This window comes from Daphnia pulex, chromosome 2, assembly GCF_021134715.1.
Source record: "Daphnia pulex isolate KAP4 chromosome 2, ASM2113471v1".
In the NCBI taxonomy this organism is placed as follows: Eukaryota; Metazoa; Arthropoda; class Branchiopoda; order Diplostraca; family Daphniidae; genus Daphnia; species Daphnia pulex.
The window spans coordinates 522,353-546,795 of record NC_060018.1 but is presented as its reverse complement, the minus strand read 5'-3'; the positions used below and the strand labels follow the sequence as shown (position 1 = coordinate 546,795).

Sequence of the window (24,443 nt, the reverse complement as noted above, 5' to 3'; positions counted from 1 at the left end):
TTTTATGTTTTGTTACAGCTCAAGTTCGTCTGCTTTAGTAATGTCAACACGTGCCGTTGATTCCTGATTCAATTCAATCCAAGTGCCTTTTTGGTCATGAATCATGATATCTTGTCGAAAATGTTTGGCTACACTAGCCAGTTATCACCTGAAAGGTACATTATTTCAAAACATTTTATTTTTCAGTTTCATCCCATTGTTGTTGTTTTTTTTAACTTGAAGGTTTCCAGTTGTCTAGAACTATGATTGCAATTCGAGTCAATTGTATCAAAACAACATGTGAAACCAGAAATAGTCCTGGCCACAGAAACTTCTCTATATCAAATCCAAATTCTAGAGCATCTATTAAAAGTCAAGATCAAAATAGTGACCCACAGAAAATAGGTGATGAAGAAATCGAACTACATGAAGAAGAGACTGAAGAAAGCCACAACACTTATTTGCTGCCAAATTTTTTAACTGAACCAAGTGAAGGAACAGAGGTTCTATTAGATGGGGTCCCAAAGATAGTATCTGAAGAAAAAATTCTAAAAACAAACCGGGAAATCAAGTCTGCAAAAGCCCAAGCGAAAAAGGCTGAGAAAAAATTAAGAGACCATCTTCAGAGTGAAGATGCAAAGGCAACTGCCATTGAATTACAAAAGAAAAAAGAAATTGCTTTCCGATTAAGTCTCAAAAGTTACGTAACCATGTGCATGCAGCAGGGTATGGTATACAAGGCCATGCTCTTGTTACGAAACTACCATGGTGAGGTAAAACATTTCAAGAGCAGTGAAGTATATGATGCTATGCTCAGAGAGGCTTCTGCGTGTTGCAGCTGGAAGCTCATTAAGGAAATTGTGACAATGATGGAGGAAGGTGGTATTCCCTTTACTTTAGAATCGTTTGCCGCTTGCTTCATCGGTTTGGGCCTAAAGTCTGAACGAGAAAGCGGCTTGGAAGCCATTTCGGAAAATCTTCTAGACAAAATGGAAATTTGTGATCTAAATGTAGACGATATTTTCAAAACTTGCAAGTTCCTGGGTAATCACAGGGAACTGGCAATCAAAGGAATAAGGTTGGGTTTACCCGATTTTGAACCCGAATTTTCTTCAACTCCACTAACATACACCACACCTTTGCTGACTTCCTTAAACGACACACATGTCGAGTCGGCCATTCCATCAAACGTAGAAGGACTGCTGAAAGAAGACAAGTACTATTTATTCCTTTGTACGATTTTGATATAATTGTTTCTAACACAAATTTTTACAGCCTGAAAAAATTAGCCACCCAGCAACTGGATTCAGAAATGAGTGGTGCCGTGTTTATACAATCCATCACAAATTCAAACTCTATCTCAGTGGATAACCAGGCGATAAGCGAAATGGAAAAACTGGAGCAAGAATGGATACCAGTGTTGCGAGAAGCGATTATTCGCGATATGCAAATGTGCAAGGCCCAATTTGAAGCGACACGTCGCAAGACGTTGCACATCTACCCATTTTTGTCCGCCTTATCGACTGAAGATTACGTCCGACTGCTGACTCAAGAAGTCCAAATGCTTTCAGGCACATCCGAACTCTTCTCACCAAGTATGCACCTTTTCTGTCGCAACTTGGGTTTCAAAGTAATTAGAGAAACACGCATCCAACGCAAGAAAGAAAACGGGCAATTGGAAAAGTTCCAACTTCTTTATGAAAAATACTGTCAGTGGTATATGAATCCGACAAAAGACGGCCAACTGTGTAACCCTAGGCAGATGTGGCAGCAACTTGTGACGCAGCATCAAATGGAAGGATGTGACTTGGACTATGAGTCAATTTTCTGGCCACATACTGTCGTCCTCGCTGTTGGTCAATTCCTCTACAATATAATCCTGAGCAACTTGAAAATTTCCGATCCCACCAACACCGATGGGAAACCTTCACCCGCGTTCTACGTAGTTTATCGCACCAAAGGCGTCAGATCCCTAAGAGAAATCAAACCGCATCCCCAACTCGTTAAATTCTACGACGTAATGTGTTCATTCATTTATTTTATTTCCCGATTTGGGCTCAAGGTAACCATTTATTTCTATCTTACAGGAGATACGTAAGAAGAAATTAAGCTTCGATTCTTCTCTGTTGCCCATGCTTTCACCACCCTTGCCGTGGAGTTCGCATAAATGCGGAGGTTATTTGGTTACCGACGTTTCTCTGGTGCGTTTACCAGCGCATGCTTCCAAACAGAGATCAAGATTGGCAAACACTCCTCCTCAACAACTTTATCCCGCGCTGGATGCATTGAACGCACTTGGATCCATTCCGTGGAGAATCAACGGCGCTATTCTAGATTTGGTTATTCAGATATTCAATGCTAATGGTAGCAAAGAACTTCATATACCTCAGCCGCCATCTGCACTAGCTATACCGTCGCCTGTTGCTGCCGAAGCCGATGGATCGCACAAAGTTAAAGCTTATCGAGGTTAGTTTTCACTTGTCAGGAACGATTTGCCAACTCTTTCCCAAATTTTCTCTTATCCATTCCTCAGATCGAATCGCCTTCAAACGACAGAAAGCGGAGATGTATAGTTTGTGGTGTGATTCCCTTTATCGCTTATCACTTGCTAATCATTTCCGAGATAAAGTTTTCTGGCTACCACATAACATGGACTTTAGGTTGTATATTGAATGCTGCTAATTTTTTTAAAATTGTTAATTGTTGTTAAAAGAGGTCAAGGTTTATTTTAATTTTTTTAAATTTTTGATGTATTCATATTTTAGAGGTCGAGTATACCCATGTTCTCCCCATCTTACGCATCTTTCCCACGATATGGCTCGATCACTGCTCTTCTTTGCCCAGGGAAAACCTTTGGGTGCTGACGGTTTCAACTGGTTAAAACTGCATGTGATAAATTTGACTGGTACGAAGAAAAGGGAGCCGATTAGTGAACGCTATGCCTATGCCGAGAAAATAATGCCGGAAATTCTCGACTCAGCCGATAATCCTTTAACGGTTAGACTTGCCAAGAATTATTATCATTTATTATTTTTTAACTATTGAAACTTTAACAATAATAAAGGGAAGACAATGGTGGGTCAATTCAGATGAACCGTGGCAAACCTTAGCAGCTTGTATGGAAGTCGCAAATGCATTAAGATGTCCAGAAGGACCGGAAGCTTATGTTTGTCACTTACCTATTCATCAAGACGGATCGTGTAATGGATTACAACATTATGCAGCTTTAGGGCGAGATACAGTTGGAGCCGAAAGCGTCAATTTAACACCGGCTGATAGACCACAAGACGTTTACAGCAACGTGGCCAATCTAGTACACAATACTTTCGATTGTTTGTTTTTTATGGAGAAATAATTTTTTGTTTTGTTTTTTTAATATAGGTTGAAAGGGAACGTTCCAAAGATGCTGCGAATAATGTTGAAATTGCTCAACTTCTTGCTGGACTGATCAATCGAAAGATCATCAAGCAAACAGTGATGACGACAGTATACGGTGTCACGCGGTACGGTGCCCGATTACAAATTGCCAAACAGCTTAAAGGTAATTTTTGTGTGGTGTACACGATTCTGTTGGGTAAATTACTAACTTCATTGGCTTCTGCCTAAACAGAACTACCGAGTCTAACACCTGAACAAGTTCAAGTTGGATCTGTTTATTTGGCTGACAAAACATTTCAAAGTTTACAAGACATGTTTACGTCGGCTAAAGATATTCAAGACTGGTTTACTGAAAGTGCTAAATTGATTTCAACCGTCGCCGGAGAAAGTGTCGAATGGATCACTCCGATTGGGTTACCAGTTGTGCAGTCGTACAACAATAATCCTTACGACGAAGCAAGGTAAATTGGGTATTTTTTTTTATCATTCCCAGAAATTCTAATAGTTTATGTTGACAGTCGACCGAATGCGATTAAACAACGCAACGCATTCCCACCAAACTTTATTCACTCCTTGGACTCGAGCCACATGATGCTAACTGCACTGTATTGCCAACGAAAAGGCATCACTTTTGCGTCCATTCACGATTGTTTCTGGACTCACCCTTGCACTGTGGCAGAAATGAATAAGGTGATTTAAAAAATAACCCTCGAATTCCAGATTTCTGGTTTATTCATCTTTCCCCTGTATTTTTTTTTATTTATTTCAGATCTGTCGACAACAATTCGTATCTCTCCACTCTCAGCCTATTTTGGAAGATCTTTCAAAGTTTTTGGTCTCACAGTTTGCCGTCCGAGCGAGGTATTTAATAATAGATTTGCTATATTGCTCACACTTCATTTGTAAAATCTTATCTGTTTTTAAAGTGGTGCCGATGCTGTTGACGATGACACGCCCAAAGGACTTGCAAGACACAGATTGAATCAAATTATAAGTGAAGTGCCTAGACGCGGTATGTTTGATTTGCGCCTTGTTCTCGACTCAGTCTACTTCTTTTCCTAAACTATAAAGGATTAATCGGACCTGTTTGTCGGACAAAAGTAACAACAGTTAGGATGGTTGTAAAATCTGTGCATTCGTATAATTAGTATTGTCTAGTCTTTTCCACAATAAACCCGACGTGGTAGTTCCTAATTTTTTCATTGTTTATAAGGAGATAATCAACAAGATAAACATCAATCGCCTACACACGATAATCTATTGTTAATTTTCATCAAGGAAGACCCGCCATTTAATGAAAGACAGACGATGAAAGAGAATCTGGTAGTTCCACGATATGAAACCAACAGGAAATAATTCTCGTCCCAATTCATTTTTTAAAATACGAATTAATTTTGCTGACCGAGACTGCACTAGTAACGAAACGATTACAAATTTTCCGTCGTTTGGGGAAAAAAAAGGAAAAAAAAAATATGAGGAGTTACCGCTATGAATTGAGAAAAGCATATAGAGAAACTTTGACGAAGAAAAAAAAAATATCGCGAGACTAGTGGATAACACTAGGTCTTCCTTCTTCCTCATTGATGGATTGGTCTTCATTAACCCCTAAAAGTGGCTCCGAGTCCGATCCGCGGCGGCACTTGCAAATCGAAGCGTTGATAATGTTGTTGTACAAGCCCATGCCCATCACAAGCAAAGCAAATCCAATAATCTGTAATAAAAGCGTCACATTAATTTTTCTTTACAAAGTTTTGATTGGCATTTAATCAATAAAATTAATTTATAAATGATTCATACCTGAGGCCAATAAAATTGTTGCCATTGAAGAGAAAGACTCACGCTCCAAATAACAAGCGTTCGTACCGAATCCAGAACCATACGAGTGGTTGCTGACAATTCCTTTGTGACGCTAACACCAGCGAAATTAAAAAATGCGATACTTATCACAGTACCTAGAAAGAAATGACAATGAGGGATTGAAGGCTGAAAAACAATAGAAAATAAATACCTGACATCGCGAGAATAATCATTGGGTTATTACGCATTTGGATGAAACCATCCAAAGCATCTTCAAGGACCATACGAGGATTAGAGCTAAATGGAGGTCCCACACGAAGGAAATACATGGGAATAAGCAAGAGGGACAGGGTTACAAAGCCAAAAATACCCTCCCAGCCGACGGCCTGCAACGCTGGCACATTGTGTTTGGTAACAAATTTCTCTTCCCATACCATTTGGCTGGCTGTAACGATTTGCGCCATAACAATCAGCAGATCTCCAGTGATAATACTGTTGATTGAGTTGTTGCTGCTACCAGAGCCAAAGATGAAATCGGAAGCGCCCACCACACTCAGACCCATGATGACGGTTAACATTCCAAGCCATTCACGCGCTTTTAAAAGCCTCCCTAGGAAAGCTGTGGACAAAAGTCCAGTGAAAATAATGACAGCACCTACATCAAAAGAATTAGAAGTGAATAGATTTGTTTGTTAGATGTGGAAATGCTGAATGGTCTACCTCTCAGCATTTGGAATGAGGAAGCATATGTCAGATTGAGTCCAACATACATAGTCGATGTTGCCAACATGTCAAGCATAGCAGGTGGGAAGAAAATGAGGGGATTAAAACTGCAAACGGGGTTGTCAACAACAGCAGCCAGTTCATTCGCTTGAGACTATCATGAACGAGAAAAGAATTTGTCAAAATTCCAAGAATTGGAGAAACTTACACTAATACCTGTTTCCTCTTTTTGGCAAAATGTGAAATGGTAAACACCAGGAGACATAGGGATTCTCCAATGAACATAGTACATGCCTGCAAGAAAGGATGGTTGAACGGCTGTACATCTCCAACACTGTTTTCTGATTCAAGTTTATCAGCCCATCTAAAAAGGGAGGATGGTATTAGTAGCAGTGAAAGGATGACTCACAGTGTCTCATCTTACTTTGTGGAGAGGGTGTTGATGGAACCAGTAACAACCATCAAAACAGCCAGTGAAAGTTGATAACTTGTCCAAGCCATGGTGATCTCTCGGGTAGTGCTCTTAATTAAATAATGCGCACTCACCGGTGCCGAGTTGTAATGCTTCCGCAATCAAATTTCTGACTAGGTCAATGCGATTGGGCTGTTGTCTTACTTCTCTATACGTCCTTCACCAAAGAAACTTCAGTAACAACTGGCAGTGGTAGCCTCGAGATTGACGAAAACCAAAAACCACTATGCAGATTTATATTTTCAATCGGCCCCCGTCAATGTGTCAAACTATACGCCCATTACCAGCCATCTATGGGTAGTGGTTAAAAGCTTTTAAGACCCAAATGAAGTACAAATATACGCGGTTGAAGGTTTATCATGATATCAAGGGAACGGTTTTGTTTTCCGGTAATACCAGCAATGCTACATCTAGAAGACTGCATTAGTTGGGAAATGTACTCAAATTTAGTCTCTAGTAAAGGTAATATGCATGAAGTGGAAAAAAAAGTCTGTCCTACATTCAAGACCGGTAATTCGTCAAGACCGGTTTCTTATTCAGGGACAATAACGGGTTATTATCACGTTCCTTTTTTCCCCTTTCTCTTTTTGAAATTTCCTTTTCCTTGTTGAAAGTTTTCTTTTTTAACGCGTCCGTACTGCAGAAGATTTTTCGCACATGGCCAGCTGCAACATCACTAGTGGATTGTCAACAGGTACGTACATAATACATGGGTAGGCTAAAAGTGTTCAATAGATGTGGTCAAATTCGTAAGAAAATGCAGCAAACTGAAGCTGATGAAATCAGAGAAACAGAAGGTTTCATGTACTGCAAACGATTACTTCCGCTCTCATTGATCCTATTAGTCATCAGTTAACAAGTGATATGCTTACTATCGGAAACATAATCGTTACAGATCGGCTTGTTAATTTCAGCTAAACCCAAACTTTCGGATGATGATTTCATTTAGTATGTGAATTTACTTGTCTAAAAATGTTAGCACTAATTAAAAGTCATGCAGTTTTTGCAATACAATCAGTTTCTAATTCGTAGTCCTGTGACAAGTAACTTTCAAATTGAAAGTTTCGAGTTGCAAACTATTCGAGATCAACAATATAAACCGAAACCATTTTTGTTCCATGTTCATTTTAAGAATACGGTTCTTCAATTGCCAAGACATCACAAAGACAGCAAAATGAATAACTGGAATTTGAACATTTATCAATCGAGAAATAAATTTAACACGTTCAAAATGTGATTGATTTACAATCTTCATCGTTCGATTGTTATAACATTTTACACAAGGATTTCAATCAATTTTCAGCACGCTATATTGGCGCAAATAAAAATAATATAAGAAACGCTGTGCTATTTTCTTCCACTTCCTCTTCATCAGGTGAAACATGGTGCAAGTAACTATAAACGATCACTTATTCAAGGAAACTTCTCGAATCGATTTTTACCCACGCCAATAGGGATGGGACACGAAATTGAACGGGACATCGGAAAAGCCATGAGGTTGCGAGAGAAAGGACCAAGAATCCAACATACAAGTTTTAACCCAACATTTCAATAAGGATCTCTGAGAGTTGATTTTCAGTGATTGAAATTTCACTTAATCGTTCGCGGTTTTTACAGAGCAAGAAAGCAGCTAACAGTTTTCTGTGTCTTCGTCGACGAGCAGGAGGTTAATAATTCCTCCGATCAAACAACGATTATTTTCCCGTCAATTTTTATCTTAGTCTTTGGTCCTATATACAAAACGCATGTGTGAATAGAGAAAAATCGAGACGCTCCTCTCCCCGCATTATTAATGGTAAGAGTGTGAAAGCTGGAAATAGCGTCAATCATATCCTCTTCTTAAGAATAAACTTAAGCTCTTACGATGTTAATATGCGATAGCCTGAGCGACACCGTTAATAGTCTTCGATTTAAGTACGCCATTTTCACTGATCGTGACTGTTTCCACTCCATTTTCTACGACTCTGCAGTTAAATAAAAACAAACCAAATTAAAGATTCACACACACAACAAACACAATAATAAAAATAAATCAAAGTTGAAAACTCACTTTTTTGTGACGATTTTTTTCCCGTTGCTAACCCGTGTGGAAGTAGAGGTCCGTTTGACGGCAGGGACGGGCTGACCGCCAGCACCAACGCCAAAGGTGGTAGTTGAGAAGAATTCCGATCCTCCTACGCCACTGCCCATGGTATCGTGCATACTGAAAAAGTTGCTTATGCCCATTGGACCACCGAGACCGCCCATTCCGAAACCCATTGGTGAGAAAAACGGGCTGGCGAGAGAATTGTTGGGCTGACGAGACAATCCACCACTAACGGATGCCCTTTGACCTCGATTGTTGTTGTTGTTTCTATTTCTCGAACCTGCTTTTTTAAACAACATTAGTACCTAGATAACAAAATAAAAATGCGTCCAACTTGTAAATAATACCTCCAAAGAAAGGATCATTGCCAAAGAAATCATCCATGAGATCAGCCATTGGGTCACCTCTAAAGAATTCTTTGAAAACTTCTTCTGGATCCCTAAAAGCGAATCCGGGGAAGCCAAAACCAAAGTCGAAAGGTGAACCGAACCCGAAGGAATCAAAACCTCCAAAGCCAGCGCCATGATCGCCACGTGATCTGTGACTGTGATGACCGCTGGAAGGTCGACCAGAATTGAGGAGCCCTTCTTTGCCATATTGATCATATATCTTTCGTTTCTTCTCGTCAATTAACACTTCGTATGCTTCAGATAGCTCACGGAAACGACTCGTGGCTTCTTCTTGGTTATCAGGATTTTTGTCAGGATGCCATTTCAGGGCGAGTCTTCGATACCTAGAAAGACGTAAAAGTATTTGTGAATTAAAAAATACATTCATTAGTGTAAAAATAGGAGGCAGCCATGTGAATTTTTTGCCAACTCATAACAATTATTATAAGATTGTCGAGAGTTACGTTCCGCCACAGAAATCAAAACCGTAACCAAACGACGGCGATGCGTGCAAGTGTAACCTTTTCTAATTTCTAAAAATAAATCAGCAGGAAGGTTTTCTTTGTACTGAGCCAAGAATGACCACCCACCACCCAAGAGCTTGACATAAAATTGTTGCTCAAGTTGTTTTTAGGCTAATGATCTCAATCTATAGCTTCACAAAGTCCCTACATTCTATAACAAATTGGAATTGGCAATGTGAAAGCATAACTAGTTGAATACATACGATTTCTTGATATCAGTTGTTGATGCACTGCGCTGTATTTCAAGGATCTTGTAGTAATCTACCATTGTGGTGGATGGACCAGCCTCCTCAGCTGCTGGTTGGCTTTCGTTTTTCAGACCTGTAACCACAAAAACCAAGAAAGGTGAATTAACACAAATTCAGCAAGCAGAACATTTCATCAAGTGAAACCAAGTAATTTGAAACCCAAACTCTTGCCTTTTCCTTTGCTTTCAGTGTTATTCTTAGAAGAACGGCCACTTTTCCCACTTGTTTCTGGCTCTTTATGAGTAGTGGATTCTCTGCCAGCAAATTTCTGGCTAGTTCTACCAGAAGGGAGGCCTATTTCGTCGTCTTCTAAAATTTGCACATCGTCGTCAGAATCTCTCTCAACGCGCAATCGCTTTCGAGACCGTTCATCCTGCTGCGGTTTCTGTCTGACGTATGGCTTAGTTGTTTCCATACCGTTGCTACCGCTGGCGCCATCAGTTTTCCGTACTGGACCCATGGCCTCGTTTAAATCACTTGTTTTAAGATAATACACTTTTCAGAACGTTTGGCCAGAGAAAAACTAATGACACACACGCACACAGAATACGTTTTGGAGTTGTCAGCTGGGTGCGTTCTTGTTATTTTTTCTTCCTTCTCAACCTGGATTTTTCTAGTAAATTCCCAGTCCGCTATCACCACCTAGCGATAGAGAAAACAACTCCATGTTGACACAAAGGGGGAAGAAAAAAACGAGGGAAAAATGTGTGACGATCGCCTCCCCTTCCAGCCCTCAACACACCCAAATGTCAACAGAAAGAAAAACAATTTTCACACGGGGTCTCCAAGTGTTTGAGGGTCGTAGATCAACTTGAAAGCTAATGAAGTCTCAGGCTTCCTGTCGTCATGAATGCTAACAAAGAGAGTCAAAGATAGTATTTTAGAGCTTCTTTCTTCAGACATTTAGCCTTTCATTTTATGTCAACCCGACGTGCAAGTTTTTATCCCACCCACATGTTGTTTTTTCTTTTTTTTATTCCCACCACAGTCGGCGTGAATCAAGTGAAAAACGGGACGACGATCAAGTATTCACGGCTCGCGCCCGAACCACCTCCACCGACTCATCGGGCCATACAAGGCAACGAACGGTAGAAGAGGCAAGGTTACAGTCATCGTTTAAATATCCCTTTTAACGCTCGCAAATCGCGTACGAGGGTTGTTGCAAATCTGCGAGTCTTCTCTACACACTACTTTTGTCGGCGACGCTCAAAACTTATAAATAACAAGGCAAGGCCATTACGATTGGTGGCAACTGTCGTCCACTGGACCTTCTCTCCTTTTGCCATTATCTCCCCCAGAGGAAAACGACGACTACGTGTGTTGGAAAAATCCTTACAAGGTTTCACTTAAAGCCAAGCTGTGTTAACCAAACTCTACTCAACCTTGGGATTGCTCGGGAGAGTCAGACAGACATTGGCCTGATTACAAGACCGTGTAGCATACAGGGATAAATTACAAGACCACAATATGTGTATATATCCAATCACGTGGTGGTTTTGGGACATATGGGTATCGGTAAAAAAAGAAACATGGAGAGAAAAGAGGCCAAAGTTGCCCGGGGCTCTTTGGTTGCCGACATCTTCGCACACTAAGGGCAACAAACTTTCAGTCTGAATAGAGGAAAAAATACACCCATCGAACGTTGGTTTGATGACTGTTACCGTTGCCCGTTGCCTTTATAGGACTCATAATAACTACACTCATCGGTCGGCCGACAAACAAACGGTGTCTTTGGCTATTTTTTAAAAAGTTGTATCAATAAATGCCCTGATAACCCAGCCCCAATGGCGATCATATCGTGTGTCACAATATTAAGCCCAGTTTTTGTTTTAGTAACCTAATCACTTCATCAGGGTTACAGTTACTTTAATTCAAGGAGCCTGACTAAACTGATATGTAAACCAGGGCCTCTCACTACACTCTCACCTTTGGGCTACCCAAAACAAACCACCAAAGGGGCTTCATCAATCAAACAATATAAATAAATACACATTGAAATATACAGAGACAAAAACACTCACCTTTTAGGTCTGTTGGGTTAAATAAATTGCAGATCGGATAGTTTTTTTTCCACACACTAAGGTGTGAAGGGAAGGTAAAACAACACACTACTCGAACACACCAAACGGCTTAATGGGCCATACATTCGATACAGACTACTACTTTTCCCGCACACGCCCTCATGCGGATTTTTACCGAACGGCGGTATTTCTTATTTAATTGACAGAATATTGTTAAAAGATTTTATTACAAAAAATTACAACTATTAAAATGTTGTTTTATTTTAACCCTAAAACTACATTACATCGTTTTATACTAGACATGAGAAGTAATAGTTGGCAACAGCTTCAGTCGAAACGGCAACTAGGAACTTAAGCGGGAAATCACCAAATCAAGAATGAACAATGAACAATAACAACATGTCCAAAATAAACGACAAGTTTCCTGAAAGTCGGAAATCTTTTTTAGAGCTTGGAAAACTGCTCGAATGTGAAGCATGGTATGTCTGTTTTCAATTTTCATTTAGAAATTTATATTTGACGTATGTTTTATCATTTGACAGCCAAATGCTGGCATGCAATCCACATGTTCTGGGAGGATGTGATCACACATTCTGTCTGCCTTGTGCCAATCTTCATTCTGGTAAACCATGTCCGAAATGTGGAATTTTTTCAGAACCTGGCATCTGTAGACCAGATCTCAAAATTGAGAATCTTCTTAAAGCTTACCTACCAATGGCCAAGTTTCTTGGAATTGATGTAACAAATACGTGTGAAAATGATGTTGTCAACAACAATGGATCAAGTGCAAAACCTGTCGCAATAACACCATCAGCTGCAAGCCGATCCTCTAAATCATCTAAAAATGTAATGAAAACTGAAAATTTTGCCAGTCCAGTTCAAATTGTAAAGAAGCGTGAAAGGGCTGTAAGCCTCAATGAGAGCCTCAATAGTACCATCAGTGGAACACCTGCATCGAAGATAAACAAGCGTAATCAAAAAGGGGAAACTTTGCTGCATGTGGTAAGTGTCAATGATATGGTTTAGTATTTTTCTTATTTTATCTCCTTCCTTTTATTGTAATTAGGCCTGTCTCAAGCTGGACATTCAAAAAGTCAAGGAACTTTTAGGGCTTGGGGTTAATACAAACACACAGGATAATGCTGGGTGGACTCCATTGGTAATAGTATAACTACTATGTATTTCATAGCAGGTGGCTTCATTCTTAGTTTTTAGCATGAAGTAGTGAGTTCTGGGAATGAAGCGCTTGTGACTCTGCTTTTGGAAAATGGTGCAAACCCCAATATTCCTGGTGGGCATAATGAAACTCCTCTTCACGATGCCGTTGCTAGCAAACAAACAGCTATTGTCCGACTTCTTGTGTCGTATGGCGCCGATGTGAATGCTCGGAATAGTCGTGGTCTCACTCCAAAGTAAAACAAACCAAATGTTCATGTTTCAAGTTCTGTTTCTACTATGCATACATTTTTCTTTCAGGGAAATGTATTCAAAAGAGGACGAAGACATGAAAGCTGCTCTCGAGTCTTCCACGATTGTTCATTCAACACACAGCTATGCCGAAAGGACAACTTCACAGATAATACAGCTTTTTGTACTCAACCCGGAAAAAAAGTCTCAGCCAAGACTCAATAAACTTGCTCGCACACTCAGTTTCAAGTTGGTTTCAACTTACTCGAGTCAAGTGACTCATGTCGCTGTGCGCTTAGATGATCCTAGCAACGTCATTAAGGCTAACCCGCATTTCTATTCTGCAGTTCTCCAGGGACACTTTATCGTCGATTTTAAATGTTTGTCTCTTATTAAACATTTTTAATGCGCGTATACTAATCATAACATTTAATTTAGGGATAGAGGAAAGCGAGAAGCTGGAACGCTTAACAGATCCATGTCTACACGAAATTGACGGGACTTTGAGTCGTGCACCATCAGACGGAGCCCCAGGACGGTTGAATATCGCCAATCAGCTCCCAGGTTTATTCAACAATTGTTTCTTCTATCTCAACGGCATTTTCTCTACGCCTAGTAAAGCCGACATTACTCAATGGATAAGGCACGGTGGAGGTACAGTGTTGAGTCGCAGCCCGAATCCCGAAAATATCCATCCGGGTGAAAAGATACCTTATCACGCTGCACCAAAAGGTCTTTTGGCTCAATGCTCTCATTTCATTCTGTATGATTTAAACGCCAAAACGCAGCCATCTCTCAAGTACAACATGTCACACGTTAAGACACTATCTGTGGATTGGCTTGTCGCCTGTATAGAGAATTTTCTCCTGGTTGATCCTTTCGATTTCTGACGTTGTTTAGTCCAGACACACGCTTTTTTATTCATGTAAAATTTGGGATTTGCTTGTTAATGAAATACTCAATTAATAAACTTTTGGCGTTTAAAAAGTTTAATGAAAACCTCTGACTAGCCCCAACTACAAACGGGCAGCTGACCTGGATGGTTGAAATCTCAACAGCTAGCGGAACACATTCACGCACACAAACACACAGGATAGAGGGGAATGGGTATTTTTTTTTTTCTTGTTAGTTTTAATAGTCGGCCAATAATGCCATACTGTTCATTTTCAAATTTTACTTCCAGGCTTGTCGAAGTGATTTTTTGGACGCCAACCGTTTGGTGATGAAAGAAGCCAGCGTCAATCCGGTCAAAACCAATGCAATAAAACCATATTCAAAGTCATCATTGAGAACGTCAAAGGTTCGTGAGGGCGTCACGTGAGTGAAGAAAATGTCTGTAAAACAGATAAGGAAAAATTGGAGATATTTTTTCGATTAAAATTAAATTGAAATAATACCCAAGCCGCAGGCAAAGACCATTGCAGTAGATTCTAGTGAAGACGGGGTAACGTGAATTTTCTTTATGTTGAAAACTGTCTGATTGTAATTGACGATGGCTTCAGCCGGGATAGGCAGTTCGGGCAAATAAGGCATGATACCTTGATAGAATATGGGTGTAATGGTAATACAGTAATAAATAATAACAATATAAGAACTGAATATACCTTCTTCGCGCATTTCAGGTGTAGCGGCAGCCACAACTGGTCGGCGAGGGTCCAAGAAAACGCGTGGCATTTCTTGTATCCAGCCATTTGAAAGTCCAACTACATAAAAGTAAGTGTTAAACATAGTCCGAACATAAATTGACGCCATATAAAAAAAAGTCGAATTTATGATGACACTCACGCAAAATATGTTTGGCCGTCATTCCCTGTTCGGAGAAAGTATCTTTCATTGCCGTGATGTGGGCCGGGTAGATGTACGCCTGTCTGTCCACCAGAGGTTGAGGCGCCGAAAAAGAAGAAAACGCTGTGCTGTTGCTTTGCGTTTGTCCTTCGAACAGCTCGAGCGAACTCAACTCGGTCCTGCGGTATTTTTCGTTGTAATAAGAGTAGACGATCCAATTCTCGGCGTAGACTACATGGTAAGGCGACTGAACGCGGCGATGAGAAGTGGAAAATACCACAGCTCCAGAGACGACGTCAATCAAATAAAGATTGAAATAGCCACGATGGTGCGGGTGATTCGTTCCGGCAGTCGCCACCACCACCATGTTAGGGTTAAGGTATTTGTAGAGAACGCTTCGATCGGCCAATACGCGGCCTTGAGAAAAGACCTGGATAAATGCATTAAAATGTTAAATCAGAAATACCAAGAACAAATCGTTAACTATCGTTTTATTATACCTTCTCTTCTGGGTGACGAGAGACGATGGAAACGATTTCTTCCTCCACCACGTCATTCGATGAGCAAAGTTGTAACTGCCAAACAGGGGCAGAAGAGAGATGGTCAGCCGTGCTTTTGGCAAGCGAGTAACCACGTAGCACGCAGCTCTTTGTGTCGGCTACAAACACGAACAAGTTGTCGGACATTTTTACTACGTGGCTTAGCGCTGATTCGGTCGGTGGAAACACGTGTGGAACAGCAGATTCATCGAGAAGCAGCAACGGTTTAATGTACTCGGTTTCTTCATTCTGAGGTAAAAGTAAAGCCTGCTGCACATTGAAGCCCAGGTTGACGTAGCCTTCGCTACCAAAGTTTCCTGGTTCACCAGTTATTGGATGAAAGACGAACAAAATGCCTTGTTTGGAAGTGGAACTCTTGGCCAAAATGGTACACTGAGGCTCCAGTGGGTAGTGAATGCTGGTGCGCTGGACGTACAGGCGAAGTTTTTCAGTGTTGACATTCTTCAGCAATCGCTGCCAAACGATCCGGCCAGACAATGTGTCCATGGCGAACAATTTACCCGGTCGAGTGACGATGAGGATCAATTTATGCAAGCCAAAGCGATCACGTTCAAGCGCTCTGTTGTTACTTCCGACAGCATCACGACGAACAAAATTGATCTGTCCGGCCATGAGCTGTTGGGCAATTATCAAGAGTTGCCTAAACTGGGAACTCAGCCGTCTGATGGTGTGTCCAAAGATGCCGCCCAATACCTGATCTGAACCGAATTCTTCTTCGATGGACGCTTCAATGGAAGAAACAGGAAGATCGACTATTTCCACTTGAATGATGGAAGTCAAAGATTCTTCGCGACTCCAATAAACTTCTTTCTTGCTACCTGTAGTGTGAGAAAATTCATGTAAAAGGTGCTGTGTTTTTACAAGTAATATGGTTCATACCGTAATGAAAGGAATCATCGGTGGTACCAATGGCGTAGCGATAACTGAGATCTCCGTTGGCTTTTCTCATTAGAAAAGTGGAAAGCAGATTAGCTTCGCCCACCTCTTCCGGTAGCTTTACCGTCCCACTGACATCTTCAAGCATACTGTCGGCTTCCAAATCGTAAATTCTGATTAAATAATCTTTTTCTTGTTTCACCAAGCCGGACATGTATCTCTGTTGAGCTTCAGCGTCTTTAACTGATGGGACGCTCACCAGTACTGTTTCACTGGGCCATTCAGCGCCGATTCTTTGGAGTCCCTCGTCAGTTACTTTGTACACGGAAAGTGTGTCTGTCGTCCTCAACGACACGAGATTCCTGCTGACGCTGCTGAAAACGGCCGATTGGCCAGCACCTACAGCAACGCCAAGGTCCGAAAACTGAATCCGTTGATGAGAATCGGAGTTCCTCACATCTACGACGTTGACGGCGTCGTCGTGAGGATGTAGGCACACCAAGTGAGGAAACACCAGCTGGCAATCAGTTCCGGGAGTGAACCACGGCAACTCAATGGTTGGTGAAACATTCTCTGTTCCACTGTTGGAGCTATACTCAGTTAAGAGTAGCTCATAGCCAGACTTGGAAGGGTTGATTTCAACCGATACTATATCACGTGTTGAAGCAGCCCATTTGCTGACAATAGGTTGGCTCTCCTTGGCGACAGTTGCTTCCCACTGAAGAATTCCCGAGGACATATCAAACACTCTCACAGTAGTTGGAGAACTGCTGATGGATGCTACTTTTCCGTTATTTAATACAAAAAGAGAAGAGATTTTGCTCTTCGGTCCATTTCCAAGTAGATGGCGCCATTCAATCTTTCCTAAAAAATAATTTTTCAGGTCATGCATTCTCATCAAATTATGAAATATGGAAGAAATACCTGTCCCAGCATGAAGGAGAGCAAGCACATTTTCTTCTGTTCCTACAACTATTTTCTTTCCTGTTGAATCAAAAATTGCATGGCTGACTTTTCCTATATACTGCTGGCGCCTACACAAAAAATCATGAAAAAAAACGTTAGATTTCGTCTAATTAAAAAAATTTCGATAAGAAGCCTCTCACGTACCAATCAAATTTCCCAATCTGGTCTTCATACAGACCGTTGATTGTTTGTATAAGAATAAATACTATAAATAATGACGAAAAATAGGTTTTCATTTCGAAAACCTGCAAATTTATTTTAAGTTAACAAATTCGTTTTCGTGAATGTCAAAGAACAGACGGAAATACGGAAGCGAATGGAAAATTGACAGGACCGGCTATACAGTAATTGAAGGTTAGGCTAAACAGTAGTTTTCAGTTCGGCCGCTCGGTTCAATCGAGTCGTCGTCTGTCTAGCTGTTTTCTTGAGTTCTTCACTTCTTGTTCTTGTGTGCATCATTCATTTCCCCTAAAGAAAATCACTTACAAATGGTAGATACTTTAAATCTTAGAAAACTATAATGAGCTTGTGTATTACTTTGTTTGTTTTTTACAGCTTTTTAAATCACATACACAATAAATTTGGAGTAGTCTACAGCCGAATCCAGCAGGTAAAATTTTTGCATTGTCAGATAAGAAAAGATTTCCAATAGAAATTCGAGTCATTTATAGAAGTGTTTTTGTCCATGAAGGTAAGGCTTTGGCATTTCGACTGTACGTCCCACCAATCAGTCATATTTCGATAAGTCTTCGAGGAAACTGTGGAATCGTGAAGTAAATCACACAACCGACACATTCCCTCCCTGGTATCGTCGGAGCCTACACTGGCATAGTGCTTTTTCCACCAGAAATATTCGTTATACAGGATGTCGTTTCCATCTAGCAAAGTCAGATAATCGGCCAGCTCCCGGACGGACTGATAATCGGCTGCATTAATGTAAGAGTGTGGGGGAGCCATTCGTGCGTGGTGGCCGTGTAGATCAAAGACGATCGGAATTATGTGGTAGCGCATCTGATCGAAAAACTTTTCCGTGACATAATCTTCGCACAGTGTGTTTTCCAGTGAGAGGTAGAATTTGTAATCACGCTCCAGCATTTGACGACACAATTCGGGATTTGAACGAGAACAACTCATATTACCGCACTGCCCATAGATGTCGACATCAATGAAAGTTTTCAGTCGATCGACGTATTCGTTTCGAGCGCTCAAAGATTTGCAGTTGGAGACGAACCAAGCCACCTTTCTGGTTTTTCCAGTTGCGTAATTGACTGCTGAATCGAGATGGGTTTCCTGCAATAGTCGTGGTAATGTCTTTAGATCGAATTGTGACGAGTCAAAAATAACGGCTTGATTAGCGGACTTGAACCAGCCATACGGATTGAAAATATCCGAATCTCTGCGGTACGTCATTGTGCGATTGAAAAAGTTTGCCATTGATTTAGTGTCCACAAATCTCCATGCAGATGACTCCATACTTAAGAAGATGTAGTGCTGATGTGGCCACCTTTTCATGGGCACATCGTTTGGCGTCCAACCGTGTTGATGAAAGACGATAGCATCGTAATATTTTAACGTATCCCAATCGACAATACGCTCGCGGTTGAATATGTCGCATTGGTATGGACAGTGTGAAAGGCGAAGGGCTTGACTGTCGGATGAAATACCAGCTGGTCCTTGTCCAACTCCGACTCTGATGCGATTTTGTCCTTTACGCAATGTGTAGTGTTCATACCAGAATAGAATCTTTTTCACAGGCTCCTGACTAGGTTGGACATTGTTGACAGAAAATAACTTGTCGTTTTCTTCATTTTTATAGAATGCCACTTTTTTGTAAAATCGCGTCAAAAGAACAATTATCAAAATTCCAACTACGAAGCGACGATACTGTGACATTTCGTTAGATCACTATTAAAAAACCAGAAAATCATTCCGATTTCGTTTGCAAGCAATGGGAAAATGCTATATGGTGCCTCTTACATGTTCCCAGTTCTTCTTCAGGTAACCTAGAAAAGTAATGTAACCTTAAATTAATCAGTTGTCTAGTTTAGAATTGTGTTGTTGATATCATACCAATTGTGTTCGCAGACGGCGCGTCGTTTTCAAATTATGTTCGATATATGTTGAAACATAAATTTACGACAAGAAGAATAAGAAAGTATTCAGTGTGTGCTTTAAAACGTCAAAGTCAACCAGAGGAACAACATCACAATAAGAGCCACCTGCCGCTGCTTTAGGAACCCTGAAACAGGTTTTAATAACGTAGCGACTGAATACGGAACATTTTCATGTTTTGCCCCCAGGAATAATCCCCAACAGACTGGACGAGTGTATTAACATGGATACCTTTTCAGTTTTGTGTATAGTCACTCCCGTAAGTAATTTTAGCATATTTGTTAAAAAAATTAAAGTCTCATTATCAAAAGCGCGTATTATCTGTCCTCACTTTTTGATGATTCCCTTTTATTTCAGAAACAAGAAAAAAATAAATTTCGTCGCACGGAATTATTTGCTTCGCAATTTTTTTATGCGTTTCACGTCAACATAATATTGCAAGAAAACAAAAAGGGATTTTGTGCGTGAAAGTGAACTGATCCGCCGACCTTTTGGCCTTTTGGGTGTTTTTGGAACAGAGAGCATATTAACTGGGTCCGGTTTCGGTATCGCAAGTGCATAACTGCATACACAACGAAATTGCTAATACGTTGTGAATATAACCAGCAGGTGTTCTTCCTACTTTGACATGCGGATTTTTTTATTGAAATTGGTTTTCCGGTTTTCAAACTGATTGGCTCTGTGGCTCAGTCATGACTCGCGCACCGGCATACGTGCTCGTTTTTTCATTTCTCTATCGTTTCTATATCGTTTCTCCAATTCTCCCCTAATTGAGACGCGTTCTAATGGCGAAATTCTATGGATTGCTTAAGGGTACGTATATCAGTATATATTTCGATTGCGTTTAGACATGATTTACCTTGTTTCTTCTTAGAGCAGACTTCATATCTTACACAGAAAGAGAAGCATGTTTTGGAAGTTTCTTTCATTAAAACGTATCCCAATACTTTTTTTTACTCGTGATATGCTTGGACTAAATTGAACAATTTCGGACTAGGCAAGCGCTTCTGAAACATTTTAAAATTGTTTTACAATCTAGTCTTCCTGTTGAATGCTCTTTAGGTTTTGCTGAGAAGATTGTAAGCATTATAAAAGCAAAGTACATCTAGTAACGAGTTTTGAATCCTAAGTTGGTTGCAATATTATTTAAAATACCCGACAATAGAACTCCATCGACAATAGAACCCCAATATTTTATTTAAAATACCCGAAAATAGAACTCCAGTGCTCGACAGTAGTACTCCAAACGCGACAATAGAACTCCAATAATAATGAGCTGTGACTTGCTTAAGATTCCAAAACTCGTTACTAGATGTCGCCAGTGTCGCCTTTGTTGTTGTTACATCGTGAAACGAAGCAAAATGGGCGAAACAATTGGATGCTAATTAATACTTATATTCGTGTGATTTCATATACCAAATTGAACTTCGTATCATATGTAGGTTTATCTTGACCTAATTTCCTTATTTTTATGCTGTACTAACTTATTTCTTCAAATTTTAGATGCATTCTGTCAGTCATTCCAAAAAGTTGACTTAGCGCTCAGTCACTTTCCCTCCAATAGACCCATCATGTTGTCAAAAGCCTAAAACTCATGTGTGAAGCTCACATATCGTGGAGTACAAATGTGTGGAGACAAGGTATTTCCCCATTACAGCTACCACACCAACCACACCACATCAAATGCCTTACTAAATTCAGCACCATTCACCCATATGATAAAGGTAAGCATCAATATAACCTATCACCACGCTACTGCAATACTTCATGACACTTTCTTTAGCATCAAGAAATTTACCGCAACCTGAGGAGTAAGGCTGTTGGTTGCTGTGATTTCCATTTTCGTGGTTTTTTATCATGAAAACTTCAGTGTGCTTGTTAGTATAGGTAAAGATTGAAATGCTTTATTAACTTTTATATTATCAATTCATTAAAGACATTAATGCAATACTTTTTTTTTTTACAGAGCATGTAATAGATCCTTAAGCCAATGCTGACCTTTGTCCATGAAGGAAGAGGGACATCCAGCAACGTTCTGCTCCATCCTTATCTTCCCGACGTACACTCATCTAGCTTCACTGCTTTTGCTGCTACAACTTCACCGACGAGTGTCTTACTTCACCGACGAGTTGGAACACTTCAGTGGTCGCTACCCTTTGCTGATACACACCTACAGTTACTCACCACGGGATTATGCCCAGGTACCCGACAATTGACTTACTTTCGTAGATTATCTACTAATAATATAGTTGCGTTAAACTCTGTGTCTTTGTAATAATTCCAAAATCAGGCCCTTCTTGCGCGCAAACAAAGTTTTACTTGGACGTTTCTTTTTTCTAACGCTAGATGGCTTTTTGAAAATTTGCAGCTGTCAAAACAGTCAGTTTCAGTTACTTTGCACATCTTTTTAAGCATTTATTGGCAGTTATTTTGTTGAAATATTTAGTGATAACTAACGATAACTATTCCCCCAACAAAGCTCACTTGTTAGATTTTTGAAAATGTGTTTTTTTTTCTACTTCCGGTTTTCTCATTTCTGTCAGTAGTTTAGTAAATATTCATCCGAGGTACAAAAGAACCACATATTCGTGATCCTCGTCGAATTTGTGGTAAAGTTCATGTTATGTTTTTTACGTTTTCGTACTTCCGGTTTCGAAAATTTTCCTGAACTATAGTTCAGGAAAATTCTCGATTTTGGCCAAATTTTGGATTTCGTTTAAATCACACCTAATCGACCCCAAATTTCATGGAGATCACGAATATGTGCTTTATTTTGACGACAGCTCAATGGTTGAGGCGCTGTGGTTACTTCCGGTATACTTCCGGAATTTTTTTAAAAAGACTAGCAAGTGAGCTTTGTTCGGTTAATAGTTCTCAACATTGCAAGCTTGATTTAAACTTTAAAAAATTGCATATTTAAATCTTTGAGCTAAAAAACCTGATTATTGTTTCTTTCTGTATTATGTAACTTTTATTGGCCTGTCAGTAATTAAGAATTGAATTTCTCTTTATTCAGGTAATGCAGAGGAAATTTCGAGAAGATGGACACCATAACGTCGCCGGTATCTCCAAAGTGTCAGCGCGGATCATCATTTGATGTTGGTAATATGTTTGTGTTAGTTAACCCGTTGTCTGCCACGCCTTTGTTCTCCCCGCTCCTTAGCATGGGCCGCGCCGAAAGGCGCCTGTTTGGCAATGCACCAAGTTCCCCCTTGTCGATGCGGTGATGGATTCTCCTGTCACCGTGTCAGCCCGGACTTGTCAGCAATGGCAAGTCCCACCTTGGTCACGGATCCTTCAGACGTGGCGCGTAGAGCAGTAGAGTACAACCTACGGGTTGTATGGCGTGGCAGCCAACGGGTTAACTTAAGTGTATGTATGTATGTATGTGATTGTAAAATGTGGTGGAATTGTGGGTGGAGGTGGGACAATAAAGCAATTCCTTTTAATGTTTGTTTGCTGTGTCTTATAACTTATAATAAAAAAATTTTTAGTTCACGACTTGTATATTTTTTACAAATTTGAAGTTTTACATAAGTTATAGGCAAGTGACTGGTCAACTCCAGACCCTTCAAATAAACTAATATGAAAAACCAAACACTATCTGCAACTCCTTTGTTACGCCAGCTGTTAACATCAAATTTCTTTAGTAAACACCACAGTACGTTTCTTTCGTAACTTGCCCTGTAAATGAAGTTCGTCCAAACACTAGAACATGTCGGAATGCAAAGCGACTAGAGCAATAGTCATCTCCAACATGCGAAATAGGAAAGATCCAATAAAAATAAGAAAACGTCGCAATGTCAAAGGCTTTTAGGTGGCAAGATAAGTCGTACAAAATGATTACCCCTCAGGATTTCACTTCACCTTTTTAAAAAGCAAGGGAATATCTGTTATGTTTCATCAACAAAAGTTTACACCTCTTTACAAGTACTTTCCTACAACTTCCTTACAAAAGCACTTATTTAGAAGCACAAAATAAGATGTCACTTGTCTTCGACATCAAGAACTAAATGCTAACCTACTTTGCCACCTAGTCGACACAATTTTACACACCTACGACACGTGACAGATTTCTTACGATAAACGAACGACTGAACGGTCCATAGTTAAATGAACGAACGACACCAGCACCACAGTCTGCATGCAACAGCTCACCACACCGTTCACTAGCTGGCTGCACAAAATGCATGTAAACATTGGTCTGCAACAAAGAGGATCAGACCTCAAGAGGCTGTTAATCCTACTTGGGGAAAAAAAAAACTCAATTACTATTAGAAAACAAATTGACATGTAACATAGGAAAATAACAGAAGCATAGTTAAACTTAGCAATATCTAAAAATTACTTTTACAAAGGAATCAACAGTTGGCAAGCTTTTTAAACAGTCTTAACTGTTAAGTCAACAGATGTAAAGCAAAGAGCTAGTTATCAACAAATTTAACGTGTAGCCTTACTGTAAAAAAGTTTATCAATTTAATTACTTTAAATTGTTTGGAAGTGCTTCTGCGTGTGACGAAAGCCACAAACGCTACGGGTAACAAGCCTGCAAGAAGAACACCTTTCTCCAGCTGGCTGCAACAAATCCCACTGCACAGCACATTGGACTGCAATGGAGAAGCTCAGACTTCACCATGCTGTTAATAGAAAAGTAAAAACTCTATTATTATCAGAAGCAAGGTCATCAAATAAATAAATGTGTAACCTTAGGGTTACACCGAAATGATCACTTTTACTGTTGTGAAGAATTTCTACATGGGACGAAACGCACAGCCAGTACTTGCAGCAAGAGACGACATTTTGGGAAACAGCAGATTCAGGCCACATGATCAGATGGAATTGCCAAGCATAAATTGTAGGCTATTTTATCTGTAAATGCTCAAAAAATTTACATTTAATAGCCTCAAATGAATACAAGCAAGAGTTACCATTTTGATGACGAATATTATAATAATAGGGAGAATAAGTTGAGTTGACTTAGGTCGTGAGGCTCAGAGGCTGTCAGACTGTCAGCAGCCATCTAACCATCTTGAAATTAACTCGTAAGGCGCAACATTGCCGTTTTCATTTTTGCAATTAAAAAACGTCCGCATCTGGCATCTATGCAATTTGCAGAGATT

General features: G+C 40.1%; 6 protein-coding genes and 1 long non-coding RNA gene across 10 annotated transcripts; 2 read left to right on the top strand and 5 right to left on the bottom strand.

The window, feature by feature from the left end:
• Window positions 1-4,551, top strand: LOC124204248 (DNA-directed RNA polymerase, mitochondrial-like). Its single transcript, XM_046601297.1, has 12 exons — window positions 1-155; window positions 223-1,195; window positions 1,255-1,996; window positions 2,067-2,445; window positions 2,513-2,639; window positions 2,745-2,976; window positions 3,044-3,292; window positions 3,361-3,520; window positions 3,590-3,818; window positions 3,876-4,047; window positions 4,127-4,218; window positions 4,284-4,551. Exons 1-12 carry the CDS (start codon window positions 104-106, stop codon window positions 4,417-4,419), a joined length of 3,543 nt encoding a protein of 1,180 aa, XP_046457253.1. The 5' UTR covers window positions 1-103; the 3' UTR covers window positions 4,420-4,551.
• Window positions 4,474-6,928, bottom strand: LOC124204347 (solute carrier family 35 member F6-like). The gene is made up of 6 exons (XM_046601393.1): window positions 6,302-6,928; window positions 6,094-6,241; window positions 5,875-6,031; window positions 5,366-5,809; window positions 5,155-5,309; window positions 4,474-5,068 (listed from the first exon to the last, which is right to left on the bottom strand). Exons 1-6 carry the CDS (start codon window positions 6,376-6,378, stop codon window positions 4,904-4,906), a joined length of 1,146 nt encoding a protein of 381 aa, XP_046457349.1. The 5' UTR covers window positions 6,379-6,928; the 3' UTR covers window positions 4,474-4,903.
• Window positions 6,929-7,581: 653 nt separating this feature from the next.
• LOC124204329 (dnaJ homolog subfamily B member 6-like) lies at window positions 7,582-10,234 on the bottom strand. Of its 3 annotated transcripts, none has more exons than XM_046601369.1 (6): window positions 9,768-10,217; window positions 9,552-9,669; window positions 8,783-9,168; window positions 8,400-8,718; window positions 8,213-8,313; window positions 7,582-8,079 (listed from the first exon to the last, which is right to left on the bottom strand). In XM_046601369.1, the coding sequence occupies exons 1-5, from the start codon at window positions 10,054-10,056 to the stop codon at window positions 8,217-8,219; spliced, it is 1,209 nt and encodes a 402-aa protein (XP_046457325.1). In that variant the 5' UTR covers window positions 10,057-10,217; the 3' UTR covers window positions 7,582-8,079; window positions 8,213-8,216. The 3 variants fall into 3 exon arrangements, with proteins under 3 accessions (XP_046457325.1, XP_046457344.1, XP_046457336.1); XM_046601388.1 differs by having other exon boundaries at window positions 8,400-8,715; window positions 9,768-10,207; XM_046601380.1 differs by having other exon boundaries at window positions 7,582-8,313; window positions 8,400-8,715; window positions 9,768-10,234.
• Window positions 10,235-11,935: 1,701 nt separating this feature from the next.
• Window positions 11,936-14,012, top strand: LOC124204317 (BRCA1-associated RING domain protein 1-like). Its single transcript, XM_046601360.1, has 6 exons — window positions 11,936-12,096; window positions 12,160-12,619; window positions 12,684-12,776; window positions 12,833-13,029; window positions 13,094-13,404; window positions 13,463-14,012. The coding sequence occupies exons 1-6, from the start codon at window positions 12,002-12,004 to the stop codon at window positions 13,912-13,914; spliced, it is 1,608 nt and encodes a 535-aa protein (XP_046457316.1). The 5' UTR covers window positions 11,936-12,001; the 3' UTR covers window positions 13,915-14,012.
• LOC124204259 (ER membrane protein complex subunit 1-like) lies at window positions 13,996-17,572 on the bottom strand. Its single transcript, XM_046601306.1, has 8 exons — window positions 17,356-17,572; window positions 17,170-17,279; window positions 16,249-17,109; window positions 15,310-16,187; window positions 14,810-15,239; window positions 14,629-14,727; window positions 14,422-14,562; window positions 13,996-14,358 (listed from the first exon to the last, which is right to left on the bottom strand). The coding sequence occupies exons 1-8, from the start codon at window positions 17,445-17,447 to the stop codon at window positions 14,198-14,200; spliced, it is 2,772 nt and encodes a 923-aa protein (XP_046457262.1). The 5' UTR covers window positions 17,448-17,572; the 3' UTR covers window positions 13,996-14,197.
• A 266-nt stretch (window positions 17,573-17,838) lies between these two features.
• LOC124188941 (alpha-(1,3)-fucosyltransferase C-like) lies at window positions 17,839-19,104 on the bottom strand. The gene has a single exon (XM_046581879.1). The coding sequence runs from the start codon at window positions 19,102-19,104 to the stop codon at window positions 17,839-17,841; it is 1,266 nt and encodes a 421-aa protein (XP_046437835.1).
• Window positions 19,105-22,810: 3,706 nt separating this feature from the next.
• Window positions 22,811-24,367, bottom strand: LOC124204364. Of its 2 annotated transcripts, none has more exons than XR_006878851.1 (4): window positions 24,252-24,367; window positions 24,054-24,192; window positions 23,808-23,960; window positions 22,811-23,566 (listed from the first exon to the last, which is right to left on the bottom strand). It is a non-coding gene; the product is annotated as an uncharacterized LOC124204364 (long non-coding RNA). The 2 variants fall into 2 exon arrangements; XR_006878853.1 differs by having other exon boundaries at window positions 22,811-23,569; window positions 24,029-24,192; window positions 24,252-24,360.
• Window positions 24,368-24,443: the final 76 nt, after the last annotated feature.